Source organism: Amia ocellicauda, chromosome 9 (assembly GCF_036373705.1).
Source record: "Amia ocellicauda isolate fAmiCal2 chromosome 9, fAmiCal2.hap1, whole genome shotgun sequence".
Taxonomy (NCBI): Eukaryota; Metazoa; Chordata; class Actinopteri; order Amiiformes; family Amiidae; genus Amia; species Amia ocellicauda.
The window spans coordinates 41158168-41179272 of record NC_089858.1 but is presented as its reverse complement, the minus strand read 5'-3'; the positions used below and the strand labels follow the sequence as shown (position 1 = coordinate 41179272).

Below are 21105 nucleotides of genomic sequence, written 5' to 3'. Positions count from 1 at the left end.
AAAACAAACTAATTACCTGTAATGCCATACAGGTACATTGACTAAGGACGTTGAACCATTTGCTAATTAAACAATTGATTTTCCTTCATTATACCTATATACTTTGTTATGCATGTTACAAAATGTCCTCCTGTCTTTACATCGACAATGTACAGCTGCTCCCGTCAGTATTTTCTATTCAAAAAGGCACCATAATCCCTGCACAGAAAGCCCGGGCCGCAGGTTGTGTGCACCGCATTGTAATCCTGCATTTAGCAAAACAATAACCCGTTGAAAAGCCAGTTGTTTCGTCCATCGCTCTGTATGAATGGCGATTTGCCGCACAAAGTCCAGGCACAGGTGTTTTCAACCTGACGCATCAGTCCCGTCAAATGTGTGCACCGCTGTCATAACCACGTTGTGCCCATTTCCATAGGTAGGCCTTGAAATATTAGTACAATAGTCATTTGCTCATTATTCTTCATGATAACAACAATTAAAACCAACAACAATAATAATTTAAATCTGAATTATGTTGCCAGAAAACGTCAACTGTATCTTTGGTATACATATCTGCAGTGATAATGTTAAGCTTCAATTTTCCCTTACCTTACTCTGATAATACTCAGGAATAACTTAAATCTCACTGTATTCAAACTAAATGCAAGTTAGCTGCTAGAGTTGTTACCTTGTCCAGAGTTACAGGACGTACAGTTTTTACAAAGTTCTGCTCCTTAACCAAAATGCGCAAAGGCCTTAATTAAATCCCCCAAATCAAATGCACATTTGATTTATTATATAATTTATATTACAATATAGGCCTACTTCATGGTGTCACGTATGCGGCAAAGACAGATGCACACGTGATTGTGTATTTCCTTTTCTCAGGGTTTACAAGTCAGGCATTTTAGTGGTGTGCGTGTTTGTAAATGATCAGTTTTAGTGCAACAGGCAGTAATATGTCCTCCACGACCTTTTTCATCCTTTAAGCTTCATTTGCGTTAGAGGACAGCCGTTGCTTTACTCGAGGCATGATTTAAAGGATTAAGCTGTATTTAATGAATAGATACTTCTTGAGAGCGCCTAACTGCACTTTCCAACAGCACAGGGCCAGCACAGGCTTGAGGGACCGATACCGGGAAACCGTTAGCTGTTGCTGACACCTCGTGGCAAAACTGCAAATAGCTGGATATACACAAATTAAGAGATTTTGTCAGGTTGCAATGGCCCATGTCTATGTATTTCAGAGCTGGACTATTTTACATCACATCCATCAGACTACACAACGATTTGCACAGACACTCCAGTTTATTGGCTTACTAAAAGCCCCAAGTAATAGGTATATGAGAAATGTATTCTTCATGGGGTGGGTTTTAATGCACTGTGCTTGGAAATAGTTTGGCACAGGCAAAGGCTGTCTCGCATTTAGATAACAAGTTCCAGACTGAGTGCTTCAAACAGCAGAAACATGAAAGCCGGCAGGAAAAGGCGAGGTGGGTCGTGGCTTCGCTCGAAGTATCCCAGCTGAAGGTGCACACATACCACCACTGAGCAAGTGCTGATCAACCAAAGATGTGCGGGAGACTGGGGAAAGCGAGACTGATTTAGGATAAGGCGAATGTCAATACATAACATTACATCTTTTAACGCAATCATCAGACTGAAACCCTGGGAACTTTGTAAACTGGGTACGGGTTTTAAATTTGCGCACAATGCCCTGCTGCAGTGCATTCATAATAGTGGTGGTGTTGTGCATCTGTCAAGGGGGGAGTTTTCCCAGGGGCAAGGCAGACGACAACGACCAAGACTATCCTGTCGCCTTTTACAGCAAGGACGAAAAGGACGCCGGAGATGCAGCGCGGTGCGCTCCCTGTTCGCCGGAGCTCTGCTCGGACGCGCAGGGCTGCGCCGCTGGACTGGTCCTGGACAGTTGCGGTTGTTGCTTCGATTGCGGCAACGTGGAAGGGCAACTGTGCGACCTGGACTCCGTCAGTAGCTTCTACGGGCTCTGTGGACGCGACCTGGAGTGCAGAGTTGACCTGTCGGACCTGAGCCACGGAGAGATCCCGGAGCCGCGCTGTGTGTGTGTGTCCCAGGACGCAGTGTGCGGCTCCGACGGTCAAACCTATGAGAACATCTGCCAATTTCAAGAGGCAGCGTCCTCCTCCAAAGGACTACGCGTGGACAGCAAAGGACCATGCCAAACAGGTCAACTCCGACCCATTATGATCTGCTCTACGGATTCGCTTCAATCCTCCCTTCATAGTCACTATTTCTGTGTATAGTGTGATGAAAGACTCATGCGTTTGCAATTAAAATCACTATACATTTGTTTATCTACAGTTTGCCACACTTCTGGTATAATACTAAATCTTATCCTTTTCGTTATTATAATGAGGATTCGGATGATAATATTGTTCCCAAGGGGGACATTTTGTAATGGAAATTTGATAAAGACTGCTAGATTTTCTAATGCTTCCTAGACAACAATGCACATCTTTCCAGACCCTTGTGTGTGCATTTATCTGGGTTTGTTACTATAGCACAGAATCCTTATTATTAGCAAATGCGCAATCATGCATCACATTTCTACTTACTCACAAGATTATCTATTTATATTATACAGTATGGTTAAGAGTAATGATAGTAGGTTACAATATGGAAGGGTGAGCTGGTTAGTGGGACCCAGGGAGAAATAATGTATTAAACAACTTAATTGTGTTTTATCTCAGTACCTGGTTAAAATAGAAAAGACAAAGCACTCATTTCAATGTCCAAGTTAATTTCACTCCACTTATAAATAATTGAATACATCATTGGAATTTAATGGACAATAGCAATTTAAAATGAATGCAACATAACAAAACCAGATATTTTCACATGAATGCTTATAACTATCCAGATACTTGGATAGAAATGTTTGTGTATTTTCTTTGAAATTGGGGGCAAACATTTCATTTTCTGACCCATTTCCCTTGCTGCCAGGATCAATATAATTGTTAAGGCTTGCTAGTACAGCTACATGAAAAAAATAAACAAAAACTGCTTCTCTAAAAAAAAAATCATAAGTAAAAACTGCTATAGGCCTTAACCACTCCCTCCACTTTTTGACTTTAATATGAAGAACATAATAATAGTGGGTGGAGGGTGGGGTCTAGTTTCAGTTTCAATATAATGTCAATAAATCAATAGTCTAAAGTTTGAACTAAGAAATGTAATGCATTGTACATTAAAGTTTGTATTAGGAACAATCACTATCGGCTAACATCTGTCCTTATTGTCTTAAGTTCCCCATATAAAGCTCCCTCCCCAGAACGCCACAAACACATTGGGCAGCAGCATCATTTTCCTGTGCGAGATTGCTGCATTTCCCATGGCGCAGGTACAATGGAGGAAAGACGGGGATGACATCATTCTTCCCGGAGACGACCCCCATATCTCTGTACAGGTAATATAGCCGCAAACTGGGTCTATGAGACATTAGGGTAGGTTTCTAGCTCTGGGCCTAGAGAGCTTCTAACTAGCAAGATATCTTTCAAATTGGAAGCACTGCCCAAGGGGGAGGGGTTTCTGTGTGGGCCTTCAGGTGCTATTTGGAATGCACTAAGGCGCTCGTACCAACTGTTCGTGTCTTATGGAGTGTGGACACAGGGCCAGGCGCCAGCAGCGCCTCTCGCATTGGATTGTGGACACTATTACCATGGCCTACGAGTCCACCGAGACCCCGGTGCCTGATCACCTGGTGGCCCACTCAACTTGAAGTGTTGCCATATCATGGGCACTTTTTCAAGGCGTCCCCTTGGCAGACTTTGTGCGGCTGCAGCTTGGGTCTCACCGCTTACATTTGCCCAGTTCTACATGTTGGATGTGACAGGACTGGCCCCTTCCATTGGGAATCTGGTGTTGGCTGCAGTCGAGCCCCAGTAGCCCACGGGCTCTGGCTCCTGATTTCCCCTCCCAGTCTGCCCCTGTTAAGCGCATCCTGATGGGGCTATTCGAACCGTGTCTTTCCCTTCCACCGGATTATGCCTTAGAGTTGAGCACCCACACATGCTGCTCCTGGACTTGCTAACAGCCTGTCGATGTGTTCCTGGGGTCTGTGATGCGGCCTACAGGTACGTTGCCTTTTGAGGACGCCCTGTATATAGTAAATTCATTATTACATTGTGTTGCGGTGGTGCATGTGTCTGGCTTGTACCCCGCTATATATATATATATATATACATGTGTAAACAGAACTGTGGCTCCATTCTAGCTTGTGTAGACTGGAGCTCACTGCCGCTGATCCCAGCTGATGGCGCTCAATTTGTTTGCTGCTTTGTGTATCGTTCCTTGGTCGGCAGGTCTGTGGCCCGCTCTGGCTGTGTGCCATAGAGCAAGAGTCTGCTGCTGCTGTCCTCAGTGGTACAAACTTGGGCGTGCTCCGCTGTGTTCATAGTTCATTTGTCAGCACAGTAGAGCTAATGTTGCCCTGCGTTAGCTGGTCTAATCAGCAGGCATCAACTACTCCTGTGTTCCTTGGGTGGCACATGAGTTGGTTCCTGCGCCCCATGGTATATAGTTAGTTTGTATGACATCGTAGAGCTGGTGTGGCCTCACTCCTAGCTGGGCTAGTGGAGCAAGCGGCCAATGTGCAGAGTGCGTGAATGGTTTTCCTGCACACCGCAATGTTTATGGTTTGATTGTCATGGTAGAGTCTGCTGTTGTCCTGCATTACCTGCATTAATAGGTGACAACTGCTCCCGTGTTACGTGGTGGTGCATGATCTGCTTCCTGCACCTCGTGATGTGTATAGTTGTTATGACAGCACAGTGGAGCTGCACAGTAACATTCAGTGAACGGGATTTGTCTGGAGCTGACCTGGAGGCAGCATGAATGTTCCTGCTGCCACGCTGTATATACTGTTATGTCCAGCTGTGGCTAATAAGTTGACTAGCCAGCTGTGTGTTATTCAGTGGGTCTGTGGCCCCACTCCTGCAGGATCAGGGGTTTGCTGCCACGTTAATGCACAGAGGGTGTACAAGTTGCTTGATTGCCCGCACCATATATTGTGCAAGTAGATATACGGCCTTGCTCCTAGATGCACTAGTACAGAGGTTCCCAAACTGTAGGGCGCGCCCCCCAGGGGGAGCGCAAGACCCTTTATGGGGGGTGCGGGGAAATAGCTGAAGGTGTAAAAAGTCAAGATGAGGCACAGGAAATCCCTGAGGGCATCTGACAGCTGTTGATTGCCGCCCTGCTGAAATCGCATTGGATAAACTGATCTCTTTTGCATTGACCTATCTTTGTGAAACAACTTTTTCTACACTTACACACATTAAAAACAAACTGTACTGTCGCGACTCGCAATAGTGGAATTGGGTCTCGGTTATTGGATTCTTCCATAACCAGTCCTGGCCAATCAGAATAGAGGATTGTCAGACAGCAGTGTCTGTGAAAGCCACTAATTGGTAGCTTCAGATCAAAATACACAGCAGTTTATATGAGGTGATAATTATGGTAAAATAAATACATAAGAATAACTTGCAGCTCCAAAATGTAATCGAGTGGTGGGAAACGAGCTCGCCAGGACTCTCTGCTGCAATATTTTGGAAACGCATTAACAAAAATTACAATAAATGCAAAATAATGCAATGTTAAAATTTTTGGAATTGCAAGAAGTTCTGAACTTTATTTTAAAATACTCATCTAACACAACAACTTTATTAAATACATTCGGAAACATACCTGTGCGTTCAAGTTCCAGTAAAAACAAAATATATAGCAATAGCTGGCCTGTGTGTGTTTTAATAATATTAGTTTGTTTGTTGCTCCTCTTTCCTTTTCTGTCATTGCTAGTTTCGCAGAAGGGTGTTTGGCTTTTAGGTGGGTTAACATACCAGCTGTAGATTTGTGGTATATTACTTGCACTGCACATATTATACACTTTTTTTAATTTTAATTTACTTTGTCAAAGTATTTCCACGCAGAAATTCTCTGAGAGGAAGCCATTGGTCATTTCGACTATTCGGTCTCATCCTTAATATATATATACATATATATATATATATATATCCCCTATATATTAGGGGAACTAGTAAAATTTTATGTTGATTCAGGCTCATCCGTACTAGATGCAGTAAGAATAGTTCATGCATAGAGAGATTCCAATGTAAATGGCCAAATGAAATTTTGAAAAGTGAAATGCGAATAAGTTTTAAAGTATATTCATCTTTGGTAAACGTTAGGGCTTTGAAAAAAAAATGGTAATATAAATATGAATGTGTGGGACATGGGGGGCGCGAACTGTGACCCAAATGGTATTGGGGGGGCGCCACCCAGAAAGTTTGGGAACCACTGCACTAGTAGAGCAGCCAGCCTTGTAGTTTACCTCTGTAGCCCCGCTTTGTATATGCTGATTACAGACATTTCCCAGTAGAGTGTGACTGCAGTCCTCCCTCCTGGGCAGCCCAAGTGTGGCCCAGGTGCAGCCCAGGCCTGTGGCTTGTCTGGAGTTGGCCCCCTAGTGGAATGCCTTGGGTCAGGCTCCCTTATCACTTTGCTGCCTCCTCCCTTGCGACGATTTTGTTATACAGTAACCCCTCCCCCTTGGGCAGTGCTTCTGACTTGAAAGATAAGGATAGGTTGTGAATGCAACCCCAGTTATCTGAAAAAGGAAGCACTGCCCAAGGGTTGCAAGGTTGCGCAGGAGTCCTAGCTCCTGGCAAAAGAGACATCATGTTTTTAATAGAACAGGAAATGGGAAGGGACCTCTTTTGAGTGATGTGCGCAGGGGCCAATAGCAGCTTTAATAGAGTGACATTTTTGATCGGGTTCCTAGGGAAGTGCGCAGAACCCCCCCCCCTTGGGTAGTGCTTCCTTTTTCAGATAACCGGGGGTTGCATTCGCAACCTATCGTTTTATAGGTCACCCTTAAATCACCCGTTTCTAAAGATTCTGGTCTGATCAACTAAGCAGGTGTTTTGGTCAATCTGTTCATTTAGAGATCATTTTGGAGCAGACTCCCGAACAGCTTTGAACACTTACACTGTGCCCCACCAGTGCCACCCCCCCCAAATGAACAATTTGGACTAATGTATGAATCAATTACTAACACATGTTTAGTCCTTAGAAAATTGTTAAGGGTCCATTAAAACTAAATTCCAGTTCAGCTTTTTATCTGCCCTTACCAGCCATGTATTAAAATGCAGTGGCTAGCTGCATAAAAAGCCTGAATAATTGAATTATTAAATACAGCAGCTTTCCTCCTAAACTACAATATTTAATTATGTGTGTTGAGGTTCTCATTAAATAACCCAGGGCTTCCCAACCCTGGTCCTGGAGGGCCCGCTAACCTGCTGGTTTTTGTTCAATTACTTAATTGAACCTGAATTGAAGTAATAATCTGCATAGATTTGACTTTTTAAAATGTGTAATAAAAAAAGTTGGTTCTTTAATAAGTTATACAAGTCTGTACTTCACTTAAGAAAAACTACAGTTTAAAATAATTAAAATTTCTGATATAAGAAATGATTAGTTCAATTAAGTATTTGAGAGCTCGGTTGGAACAAAAACCAGCAGGGTACGGGGTCCTCCAGGACCAAGGTTGGGAACAACTAATATAGCCCATAAGGGGAAAACTAAGGGGGGCTTCACCGTCAGGAAGTATTTTGCCTGGGGCCCCCACATACCCTAGAAATTCTGTAAAGATACAAGATATTAGTATTGTTTTTATTGTCTGCAGCATCCGTTCTCAGTCACAATTTTAACTTAAGTTACCTGTATGAAGAAATAAAGGGGAAGTATTAGTTTTGTGAGAAAATCTGTTATTTATTTCACGAAGTTTAACCACCAGAGGAGAAGAAAAAACATTTTAATAACAGCAAATTTATTGCAGGAATCCTGACTTAACCTATTAATTTTAATTATTTACTTACTAAGACCAGAGACTTATTTGTCTCTTTTTCATTATTAGGTCTAGTAGCAGCTTTCACCGCTGGACGTGGACTGCCCCTGAGCTCTTGTGATACTTAATTGAATCCTTAGTGGCAATCATTTATCATTTTTTAAAGACTGCCCAATAAAGTAATGAAGAGTTGAATCGAAGTTTATAATCAAGTTATTCAGAGAGCAGCAAGACAGAAGAAAAAAAACCATGCAGGAATACTCAGGAATACAGGAATACTCCAAGACCAGGGTTTGAAGACTAGTGTCGAGTGACTGGTTTTGTCTGCGCTTGGGAGCGTGGGTAATTATTGCTGTTGTCTGTGTCAGTCCAGAGGAGGTCCGTTGAAGTTCGAGTTGTCAAGCTGGCTGCAGATCGAAGGCGTTGCCCCTGGAGATGCTGGCGATTATCACTGTGTGGCAAACAATGAATTGGGCACTGTGTCTGCCTTGGCTTCCCTCAGGCTCCTGGTGCAAGGTAAATAGAGGTCTTCACCACCTTTGTTACAGTTTTCTGAAACTTTTTGATAGCTCATGTCATCCCTGCCATGCAGAGGTTTTTAAATCCAGTTCTCAAGAGCTGGAGAGCGTGAATGAGTGAATTATTTACTAAACTGAACCAGGAATAACTCTTGTCTCCAAATTCACCATTAATTAATATACGATCACCACTGAAATAACACATGGATACCTCATGATACAGCTGGTATATCTCTTTCTTGACTTAGTCTGAATGTCCTTTTTTGTTTATTTTATTCCAGATGTGGATCCTCCCCTTGCACATGTGAATATAACAGAACACACAGAGGAGTATTACGATTATTACTGATCAATTCAAACGGGGACAGTCACAGTAATAGTACTCACACCCTTTAACTGAAACAATGTTTTTCAATGCTGGGCTTTGAAGACTAAATATTGTTTATTAAACTATACCTTGATCATTTATTTCCTTTCAGATTTTGTTGACTGACTCCAATTGACTGAAATTAGTTAAGTCAAAACATTGGACTGTCGCTCTATTGTATTATTGCACTTTGTATTGCTTTTATATTTTGTAAGTAACCCTGGATAAGGGCGTCTGCTAAGAAATACATAATAATAATAATAATAATAATAATAATAATAATAATAATAATAATAATAATAATAATAATTGATATCTGTATTGAAATAGAAGTAAGTTATGGGTCTTGATGATTATAATGATTATGATTATTAGTTCTATGAAGTGGTAGTCAGTGGTAGCACATTTAAATGAACAATACTTTTTATTTGTTTACCAAATGTTTTTATTGAGAGAAATTAGCACATATAACAACAGTGTAAAAAAGAAAAAAGGAAATTAACAATACTAATTGAAATGAATCCCAGAAAAAACTAAAATTGTTTTAAATGAAGGGTGTGAGCACTTTTGAGTGACACTGTTTATCCATATGAAGTAGGAAAGCATTTATCAAAGGATCTGTCAGTCTTGTTTAGTAAGATTTTTTATATACATCTCAATCTAGTAATTTAACATGTACTTCTGTTTCGAATGAAGAAAACTATCCATACATTCATCCCTGGAAATGAAGGCATATATAAGGAATTTTATCTGGTACGCAATATATATATCTTACTTCAGAGAAAAGGCATGCTTATATACAATGCCATAACTCAAAGAATAAAAAATACACTTTAATTATTAATACAAAACTTGGGTCCGGAGCAAATCAAAACTTTAGTTTACCTGCAAATGGCAAAGTACAAATCTGTACCCTATCCTGGTTTTATTTCCTATTAGAAGTCACTTGCTACTATTTATAAATGAAAACACGATGGGATACAACTTTGTAATTTGCGATTTGTGGGTGGGAATAAATCTGGATTTGGTCTAGACCTTGGTCTTATTGTAATGACATGCATGTACTTTTGTTTGGTACTAAATATCTGCTTTGCTTCACTTTGATATAAATACAAGAACAACACTTGATTTATAATGGTGGAATACTGCTTACACCTAGGCCTATTGATTAAAATAAGGACAAGGACAAAATGGCTTTGTTACATTTGGTCTGAGATGACATAAGCCATTGCATAGCTTATAGGAAGAACTAGGCTGCAATGTGGAAAAGGTCATCATAATGTAACCAATATGTATAGCTACACAGCAGTAAAACTTCTTATTCACTGACAGACACAATGTGAACCATTATTTCTGTCCCCAGTGCATTTAATGTGATTTCATTGTCACTTTGTACCCTAACTTTGACCCTGGACCCTACCTATGGGGAAGGGGCCCACAGTTTGTTCTGATATTTTCTATTATTAAAGATTTCATTATTGGTTTTAAGATTATCTGACCTTGATTTGTGTGGTTCATTTAATTTGGAAGCACAACAGGAACACTCTGAAAGAACTCATTAAAATTAGAACTCCTGAACATAATAGAACCTCACCATCACCTTATCAGTTTTGTGTAATACAATTCAATACAAACTTCTATTTAAGCATTAATACAAAGTACAATTTAAGATTAACAAATGTGCAGAAGTTCAGTTACAAAGCATACATCCTAGTTCAAAGAGATAACAAGAGTATTCATGATGCAGTGAAGTCCTAGGTATATGCTAAAGGGAGGGGGCAAAGGAGAATCACAGTCATAAACAACCGGGGATCTAACAATCTAACAATGAAGGTGCAGTCTGCTCGAGACATCGGTAAGTGAGGGTCAATGTCTTGAACTGGATGCGAGCCGAGATCGGGAGCCAGTAGAGGGAGCGGAGCAGTGGAATAGCATGTGCAAATCCAGGAATAGAAAACACCGGATGAGTCGCTGAGTTCAGGATGAGCTGGGGCAGGCGCGTAGTAGTTGCCGGCCAGGAGGGAGTTGCACTACTCCAGGCAGGAGAGAACCACGTTCTGGATGAGCAGCTGAGTTGAGTAGTCGGTGAGGAAGGGGCAGATTTGACGTATGTTTCTTAGGAAGATTTGGCAGGTGTGTGCAAGTGTGGAGATGTACTGAGAGTAGGATAGAATTAAAATAGTGTTCCAGAACTTGATATAGAAATGACATTGCACATAAATCCAACTGTGAAAATAATAGTGAATAAATACTGCTCAGCATGCCTATAATTCATTAAATATGTTTGCAAAGATGGCAACGATGCTGAGATCCTTCAATACAAAGCCTGACACAGTGATGGAATCCCTCAACTTAAAGGAAAACGCTCTGACAGGCTGTATGGGCATTACATTTTCTTGTGTTTTCATGTTCCTAAATGCACATTTTGGCAGCTCTCCAGGAGGTAGGCAAGGAGTCAGAACAGCAGCTGGCTTCAATGAACTGAGAAGACTCAGAGCACTCTCAACACTGCAAGGGGCACTGAGAGAAGTCTGTTACTGATCATATGCAAAGCAATTAATCATGCCTGCAGAGATGACAAGTCAGTCCCTAAATCACTGAGCACCCCCCAATCCCCCATTTTAGTTCTTCAAAGTATTTCTGCTGCTCTAGGCACTGTAACCTGTTCTCCATTTTCCTTCCTTTGTTCTCTGGTCAACGAGGTGTTCTCAAACTAATGTGTCACTACAAAACAAGGTTCCACACCATAAGCCGTGTGAAGGCCACATGTGAACAATGAAAACATACCTTTTCAAACAGGCCAGTATTATTCTAGGATTACTTGTAATCTCCATGGTCCCTGTGCCATTAATACAGAGACCAAACGAAAGATACAGAGAAAACAAAATGGTAACAATGTGCAAGACACCACTGGGAGCTTATTGCAAAACCAGAATAGCAGTGTGTTATGTTATTTACTTTTTCGATCTCATGTGAAACAGGCAATTAAAATTCCATTAGCTCTGTGTAGGGGGGAGCATTGCAGCAGGTGCTAGAGATTATAAAATCAGTGAAAAGATATTTAACACACACACACAGCATTTAGGCATGTGGAAACCATTGTATATTTGATTTTAGGCTCTTAAAGGTAATAATGCTACATGCAATACATGATACATGTAATGACTGTAATTATCAAATTCCAAAGATTTGGAAACTGAGAGATGGGGTATCTTACAGACACTTTTATAATATTGTACTTCCTGTTAACTTTGGGGGATTATCAGCTCAGTTTAATTTGTGTCGGGCAGCATGGTGGCATTCTGGCGTTTTTGTTCTGTTTAGTACACATCAGTTGTCTCTGTTAATCTCTAAATTGTCTAGTATATGTTAATTTCTCAACAACACAGTTCAGTCTTAAGACTATTTTACAGACCTTTGCACAGAAATATGAAACATTGGCATAAATCAGGATTTGAGATTGAGTTGTATAATTACACTATGGCCATCCATTTTCTGAAGTAGGAAACCATGAACTTGAAGGTGAAGTAATACAGTAAGTGTGAACTATCCATATCCCACAAGTTCCCTCTTGCTTTATTTGGCAACTTGGGAACCACTGAACATTAAGTCTGCAAATGAGTTTCTCATGAGACACTCACTCACATTTGACAACCACACTTGCATGATATTTGACTACTGGAGTTGATGTGGTGCTTCTTGAAAGTACATTTTAGAACTAGCACTAATTAAAAGCCCGTTTATCATCTCCCACTTGCTATTCAGCCTAGCCTAGGGTGTATGTGTGTTGATTGTCAATAACATTTTGTTAAGTTATTGGTCTTACATAAATGTAGTTTAATAAAACCAGCTGTATGGATGACTCTTTAACTGCATGGACATTCTACTTTTTATACTTGCTACACCTGTTTGTGATTCTTTCAAATGTGCTGTGGGAGGGTACCAAAAATTGGTGACAATGGTCAAACAAATTACCATTTGTTTCCCGGTCTTTAGCTATTCTACATTTAAGGCTGTGTTTGAAATGTGCAGGACTGGGAGTATGGGTCTCTAGGCCCAGGAATGAGTAGTATTGGGTTAAATAGTTAATTAGCATAGGCTTGGCAAACAAGCCACTAATTAGATGGGATGATAAATGCATGATACAAGGTATTTCCAGGTACATGACTGCAGATCCCTATTGGAAATGTAGCTGCAGTGTTATTGAGTTCTGCTTGCATGGCTGTTGTAAATAGTGACAGTGGTGCTAAAACAGTTTGTGCAAATCAATATGGCAAAGCAGTAGCATAGCCAAACAGAGCCCAGAGGCTGAGAACACACAGGCTTGGTAACAATGTGGCACAACACCAAGCATGAACGGAGCAGACCACAACACAGCAGGAGCAGGTGTCTTGTCTTCCTTGTGCAATTTCACTGCTGTAGAGTGACATTTTATTTTCATATGACTGGAATTGTGGATCAGATACTTTAATATCCCCATCCCCAAACTTAAGTCACATGCAAATATATTTCTTACCTCCTGTAGAGAGCTTTACATATTTTTTAACTGTCTTCTCTGCAATATTTCTTGCAGTAGGTGCTCTTTTGTAGCTGGAAAAGCAGTTTCAGCAGTTGTGCATTTCTTTATAATGCCTAGTCTGAGTGAGAAATTTTAACAGTACAATTCAAAACCGCTGCAAAGGTGAGAAGGACATTCCAAAGTACTGAAACCATGTGTCTTTGATTCCTTTAATCTCTGGCTTTCCTTTTTAAAAAGACATTACCCCTTGTAAAGGTTTATTTTTTATTATCCAGTCATTGGGAGTATGTGATGTGCTTTTCTATTTCATGGATGCTCTAATGAGAGAGGTTCATTGCACAAGTGGAACAGAAGCCAATGTTTTTTTTTTTTTTTTAAGCAAAGCAAATCCTGGAAAACTACAGGAAATGTATATGTTTTCACATGAAACCAAGCTCTCAGGTACACTATTGAGCCAATTATATAACTAATTAGTCAAGATTACCATTCTTTAGTCACTAATTAAATGAAGTTTTGTCCTGGTGTTTGGGAGGAGGACAACCCCCAATCTCAAATCCTTCCACCTTTGTAGTAGCTCATTGGCTCCACCCACAAGGTAGGCTTTGTTCTGCTGGCCTCATCCACATGGCCAGGTCATTGTTCCCTCAGCCAAGTGGGTTTAGCCCAAATAAATGTTTGAATTACTTCACCAGTACTGTCTTCTACCTTCTACTATAGGGAGTACAGGGAGATATCTGATATACCCAGCAACGTGGTTGAAGCTGAAAATTTGGGAACATAGACTGGATAGGATCCTTGGATCACTTAGTTATTAATGGACTCCAAATGAGCACGATGGGTTGAATGGCCTCCTCTCGTTTGTAAACTTTCCTTTGTTCTTATTTACTGAAAGGCACTTATAAAACCTGACAGACTGGGGCTTTCCAGTTACAGGGTTGGAGACTCATTCAGAGTCCATTCCCAAATTAAAGTCAGACTATAGCATACACTATAAACTTTTGTTTGTCATTTTTGCAACTAACAGTAATATACTGATTATTATTAAAATTACTAATATCAACAATAATTTTAAAAAGAATACAAAAAACACTCAAATTAATGGGTCACCCCAGCTCATTAGGAACTAATGAGTGAAACTGATTCATACAGAGTGCTTTGCAATGTTAAATTAAATGTTAGATGAAATGCTAATTAAATGTGCTACTTAACATTTCAGTGGATGCTTAATTTTGTGGAATTGGAGCAGTGTGCAGAAGTTAAATAAGAAACTAGTCATTGTTGATACTTTTCTTATCTGTTTCTTTCTTCTTGTGAGTGGGTTTTAGTCAAGCAAGTGGTTTGGTTGCAATTTAAGTGCTGACACATATGCATCAGCAAAAATTTGTTTCTCACAGTGTGGGTACAGTGTGAGCTAAGAAGTAATAATATTGATAAACTAAATCATAAAAAATGCTTTAGAGCAAAATGAAAAGTGTTAAATCCTACACTGCACTTACTTGACTATTTGAAAACAGATTACATTTTTTCTTGGTGTCTTATGGTGACATAAGCAAACAAACAAAACACTTTTTACTCCTGTCAACATTATAATTTTCATATACGTGTTTCAGAAGTAAAATCAGAAATTATTTGTATTGTCCGTCCAATCTGGAAAATGCCAATTACGCAGCTCTTTATTACAATAGAGGAGATCGTGTACCCTGAAACACAGAGTCACAGCATTCACATCTTTCACACTGCATATCCCCCAATCCCTACAGCCCGGCTCTTTCACCAGCTGGAACTGCTAGCAATTGTAACCTGCAAAAGTCCAAGAAACCACAGGGAGGTGCTGGCACATGGTAATCTGAGGATTAACCAGCCGCACCTTGGCAGCTCTAATTTCACTATTCACTTCCCTTTGGCAACTCCTAGCTAAGGTCAGTATTAGAGGACATTTCACACCATAACCTATTCATGGTATAGCTGATATTGAAGCATTTAAAGATGATAGTGCATGGCATACCTAATATGCTTTATGGTACCAATAAGTGGATGCACTAGGGCACATACTGCATTTTGACAACATGCACTGCTGGTCTTGACACGTTTATGAAGAAATGTAGAAGTTCACACAAGTGTATTTCTTAAGTGTCAAAAGGCCTCTGCAGAGTCGAACTTAAAAAACACAAATAGAGTTGTGTTTGTTTCACTGCATCCTTTCCTCTCTAGTATTCTTATCTGGTCATTCTTTTTAGAAAATAAATTCCAAACCAAAATTGGCTCCATTTTCATTTCAACTGAATCCACAAACACACGCTCCTGTTAATTCCACAGCAAATATGTGTGCCAATACAACTGTACTTGATAATTGCCCTAGCTGTATGATAATTCTTATTTCATCTGGCCCTTGATTAAGTAAATATTGTTGACATAAATACCAATTACAATAGGACACAAAATGAACATACTGTAACAGTCAAATTCTTCACCGGTAATGCAGCAAATAATGGAGGAGACGCAGGAATTAAACCAACAGAACTTTGTCACGTATGCCACCCCCATTTAATTATGGTGAGGAGGGGGGCATCATAATCCCTCTCCCCGCACAGGCTGGGCTGGAATCTCGGACACACACAGCAGGAGCAGCAAATGTTTTAAAAACAAAACAAAAATGTACAATGACATGGCACAAGTATTTCAGGAGGGCCAAAAGCCCAGAAGGGGCTATTTTAAAAGCAGTACAAGATATGTAAAATGCCTTTAGTCTATGGGTGATGAAAACCAATAGAAAATAATGAAACAAAATAAAAATGAGCAATTTAATATTTTAATTTGTAAAACCAACCCAACTAAATAGAAGAAATTAAAGAAAACAAATCCAGGCCAGCTCTATCCCAGACTCTAAATGCCCGGTACCGGAGACCAATTGTCTAAACCAAATTCTCCCCCCATCCTGCCCTGGCCAGAAGACTGTCTCACACCATTCCGTACTCCGTGTTGCCTTCCTCCTTGTTCAATCACGGTTGGCGTCAAACACCCACTGGCAAGGGAAACACAAGCCAGGGCCGCTTCCCCCCGTTCAAAGCCAGTGGAATGGACCCTCTTGGTATACAGCTCCCCGCTCTGTCTTCTTTGCTGCAACAGCTGGCTCCAGGAGGAGATGGGGAGAGAAAAAGCAGAGAATCAGGAGCACAGAAAACACACACGGAAGTTAGTTGAATCGCTTCTGCGCACTGAATGACTGATTCGAATCAGTCGTGTTTTATATTGTTATGCACTGGTTTTATCAACATTGTAATGTCTTTATAACCTTAATTCGTTAATTGATTTACACAGGTATTTGTTACTTTTATGAGCCCAAATGCAGCACACCTGTTTCGGTCGGCGTTTGCTCCTCACCAATTGGTTTCTCCTCCATTCTACTTCCTTTTCTGCCTCTCTTTAATCATGTTTCTCTCCTCACAGGTTCGTCGTCAGTCTTCCGAGGGATCCCCAACTCCACTGGCCCTAAAAAGGTCTAGGTCATACATATCACTGGTCATATGCAAGTTAGTCTCAGACCGAGTAAGTCACTTTTCCTTTGCTACAGGAGTGGGAGAGGGAGTGGAGGAGGCTTCAAGAGAGGAAGAGAGCAGGTCCACGGCAGTGACAGCTTCCAACAAAAAAAAAAAAAAAACACAATCTATACCTCAATGAGGGTATAAATTCCTAATATAAATTCACTTAGCTTCTCCCAGTCAAAAATCCTTACTACCACTGCAGCGTCTCACTTCTCTGGTCATCCGCCATGGGTAGAACCTAGTGTGTCACTTGCTGTCACTTGCTGTCACCTGCTGTCACCTGCTGTCACCTGCTGTCACCTGCTGTCACCTGCTGTCACCTGCTTCAGCCTTGCTCCTCCACTCCTGTGTCTCAAGTCAAGAAGAAAATACGAAGGTCTCCATTGTTCCATGGGCAGGCCTTTTAAAGTCCACATCCTTGTTGCAGAGCGGTGGGGAGGAAAGGAAAAAGATGCATGGATTGGTCAGTCAGGAGCCAACGCCCAGTGAAACGGGTACGCTGCATTTGGGCTCAGGGGCTCATAACAGTGTAACAGAAAAACCTGTATAAATCAATTAACTAATTAAGGTAATTAAATAATAAAAAACACATAGTAGTGCATAAAAATATAAAACACGCAAAAACAAAATAAACAACCCAAAATACACCGATATAAGTAAAGAAATAAATAATTAACCCATAATCATCAATAATGAGCTCCAATGCACCATCTGCAACAACTTTATTACACACACTGTACTAGATGGACTGGAGCTACTCTACTCTACTCTACTCTACTCTACTCTACTCTACTCTACTCTACTCTACTCTACTCTACTCTACTCTACTCTACCTCTGATACCACGCTGGAACTGGGGCACCCCTATTTACGTCCTTGTGCCCTGTCACTGGCTAATCCAAATACGGCACCCCCCGTGTTCCCACGTGGGTCTAACCCCTGACCCCGGAACTAGCTAACCCTGCTAACTATAACACACACTGAGCACAAGCACACCATAAACCACTCCACATGCCCCCTAGTCCCAGATTGCTACAATACTTTCTCTAGATTTCTCGGAAAGACTGAGGAACTGAACCTTTTCACCCTGTAAAAGAGGAGACTACGTGGGGACTTGATTCAAGTCTTCAACATCATGAAAGGCATCGACCACATCAAACCAGATGAGCTTTTCCAAATCAGCAGGGACACACGGACCCGGGGACACAAATGGATATTGGGGTTCAAGGCATTCAAGATGAAACAGGAGACACTTCTTCACACACAGAGTTGTTACAATCTGGAACAAACTCCCCAGCGATGTGGTAGGAGCTGACAATTTAGGGTTTAGGTAACCCAGATCTGCTGTATTTATTCATTCATTCATTCATTCATTCATTTAACTTGTAAATGGGTACACATTAACTAAATCATGTTCGCCTTGTCTCTGCAGAGTTGCTGTACAAAACACCTGCATACCATAAACAAAATGACAGCCTGAAACACTATCCAGTTGTTCATAAAATATTAATAAAATTGTCCGCTATCGCTCAGATTATTATCCTACAGTTTATTTTTAACTTGTCACGGTCTTGTGAAATCTGTGTTCGGCAAGTTTTTAATACACTTGGATATTAACTGTAAACAGTCACTGTTTCTCTATGTGGATTGCTGCTAATAAAACTAATTTCTTCGTGATCCAACACGGCACTTGAGATTATATCTTCCGACATAATGTAGCTGATCTCTTCCCTGTCTGTCTACAAGTCAAGCACACATCTCAGCTTCTGAAAGTGAAGTATTTCCTTAATGGGCATGACGGACACTTATGGCCACATCTGGCACCAGATAGTTTGTCCACAAAACCTGGACGCGTCCAGACGCTTAAGACAGTAGAAACACCCGTTTAAGCGTCTGGGGCCGGATTTTTCAGAATTTATCTTGGTGGTGTATGGTAATTGATGTGCCTTGCTGGCCCTCACCTAAGGGGATGGAAACGCAGCTGCAAGGGTTTGGTCTCCTGTGCAAGTAACATCTACTAGGTTGTAAGCCCGTGTGTCCACCAAAGCGTTTTCCGCAGCTGAAAACGCCAGGCGCTCGTCTGAAAGTGCCGGCTGTGAGGCTTCAGAGCGCTTTGGAGGCGAAGCGCTGTTTCAGTGCAATGATACGGAATATCCGCGGAAATCAAGTACCTAATGTCGCAGATAGTTTGTGTTGCTAACAAATACTGACTGTACAATGCCGGCACAAGGCAGAGGGCACAATTGAGAAAACATGCCGACCTCAGGAGAAAATGCTTTGGTGGACACACCGGCTTACTGCCTAGGCCACGTATTCTGATATTGCAGCCTGCTCTGTGCCCTGCCTACCTTTAGCTAACAGGGCCTGACTGGGGAAGGAGATTAGGAGGCTGGGGCGGTGGTGTGTTTTCTTTATCTGCTTGTATTTATTTATTACCCAATTTTTCTCCAACAATTTTCTTGTTTTCTCCCCAATTGTACTGGCTGCTCTCCTCTGAACTGCCTCTAGAGCAGCAATGTCCTTCTTGAAGTGTGGAGCCCAGAACTGTACACAGTATTCCAGATGAGATCTAACTAGCGCATTATACAGTCTGAACATTACTTCCCTTGTTTTAAATATACCCTAGCATAAAGCATTTTTATTGCTTCCCCACATTACTTGGATGGAGAAAGTGAGGAGTCCACATAGACTCCTAGGTCTTTCTCATGCGTTACTTCATTTAGATCTGTACCTCCCATAGTGTAATTATAGTGGACATTTTTGTTACCTGCATGTATTACTTTGCACTTGTCCACATTGAATTTCATTTGCCAGGTGTCGGCCCACAACTGAATATTATCTAAGTCCCTCTGAATAGCCTGTGCTGCCAAGATTGTATCTGCTGAGCCACCTATTTTAGTATCATATGCAAATTTGACAAGTTTGCTAACTATCCCAGAGTCCAGATCATGAATATAGATTAGAAAAAGCAAAGGCCCTAGTACTGATCCCTGTGGAACTCCACTAACAACCTCACTCCAGTTAGAAGCAACTCCTCTAATCGACACCCTCTGCTTCCTATACATCAACCAGTCCATAATCCATCTACTTGCATTACCCTGAATGCCTACAGCTTCCAATTTGAGGATCAGTCTTTGGTGTGTAACCTTAGCTTTTTGGAAATCTAAGTATATCATATCATATGCTTTCACTTGATCTACAGCTGAAGTTGCATGTTCAAAAAATTATAATAAATTAGTAAGACATGATCTGCCTCGTCTAAACCCATGTTGACTATCTCCAAGAATATGGTTTTCATTAAGATGCTCCTCTATTTTCTGTCTAATAATTTTTTCCAACATTTTACAGGTGATGCAGGTGAGACTGATTGGTCTGTAATTTCCTGGCTCAGTTTTGTCCCCTTTCTTGTGGATTGGTATGACATTTGCTGTCTTCCAGTCAGTGGGCACATCCCCTGTTCTAAGTGTCATTTGGAATATTTGACTTAGCGGCCTATAAATAATTTCCCTCATTTCTTTAAGTACTATTGGAAATATCCCATCTTGCCCAGGTGAGTTGTTGTTTTTTTATTCCGCTAGTCCCTTTAGTACCTCCTCCTCATTTATCCTGACCCTTTCTTAAGATCTCTTTGCAGCTCAACATATTCTACGTATTTTGTTTCGTCACCATCCCTTTTGTATGCGCTATACAACATTTTCTTTCTCTTTTTATTTTTTTGCATACCTCTATTAAACCATTTTGGCCAGTGTTTTTTGGCCCTCAATTTGCTAAGTTTTGGTACAAATTGCTCCTGAGCCTCAAGTAGTATATTCTTAAAATATACCCATCCATTTTCAACTGACTCTGTAACCAATGTGCTCCAGTCTACCTCTTCTAAGTGCCGCCTCATACCTTCAAGGTTTGCTTTTCTAAAATTGTAGACCATTGTTTTAGACTTGGACCTTGTTTTTTGAAATAATGCCTCAAAGCTAACCATATTGTGATCACAATTTGCCATTGGTTTTCTAACTACTGTCCCCCTGACATTTGAAAAGATAAAGTCAATAAATGCACTCTCTCTGGTTGGTTCCCTGACAAATAGAGTTAGAAAGCAGTCATTTACCATTTCAACCATTTCTATTTCTGCTTCTGTAGTCCCCACTGGGCTTTCCCAGTCTAAGTTTGGGAAATTGAAATCCCCCAGTCCTGATTACACTGTACAATGCAGCATCTTTCTGAATATCTGAGTTTGGTGGCCTGTAACACACTCCTACCACTAATCCTCCAGATCTCTTGTTCAAAAGTTTCACCCACAAA

General features: G+C 40.9%; 1 protein-coding gene and 1 long non-coding RNA gene across 3 annotated transcripts; one reads left to right on the top strand and one right to left on the bottom strand.

Annotated features, from left to right (window-relative positions):
- The first annotated feature begins 1130 nt into the window (after positions 1 to 1130).
- On the top strand, positions 1131 to 10242 carry kazald3 (Kazal-type serine peptidase inhibitor domain 3). Its single transcript, XM_066714485.1, has 4 exons — positions 1131 to 2187; positions 3267 to 3427; positions 8233 to 8380; positions 8664 to 10242. Exons 1-4 carry the CDS (start codon positions 1692 to 1694, stop codon positions 8729 to 8731), a joined length of 873 nt encoding a protein of 290 aa, XP_066570582.1. The 5' UTR covers positions 1131 to 1691; the 3' UTR covers positions 8732 to 10242.
- A 5447-nt stretch (positions 10243 to 15689) lies between these two features.
- On the bottom strand, positions 15690 to 17237 carry LOC136758308 (uncharacterized). 2 transcript variants are annotated; one of them, XR_010819957.1, is made up of 3 exons: positions 17131 to 17237; positions 16623 to 16767; positions 15690 to 16394 (listed from the first exon to the last, which is right to left on the bottom strand). It is a non-coding gene; the product is annotated as an uncharacterized LOC136758308 (long non-coding RNA). The 2 variants fall into 2 exon arrangements; XR_010819956.1 differs by having other exon boundaries at positions 17121 to 17218.
- Positions 17238 to 21105: the final 3868 nt, after the last annotated feature.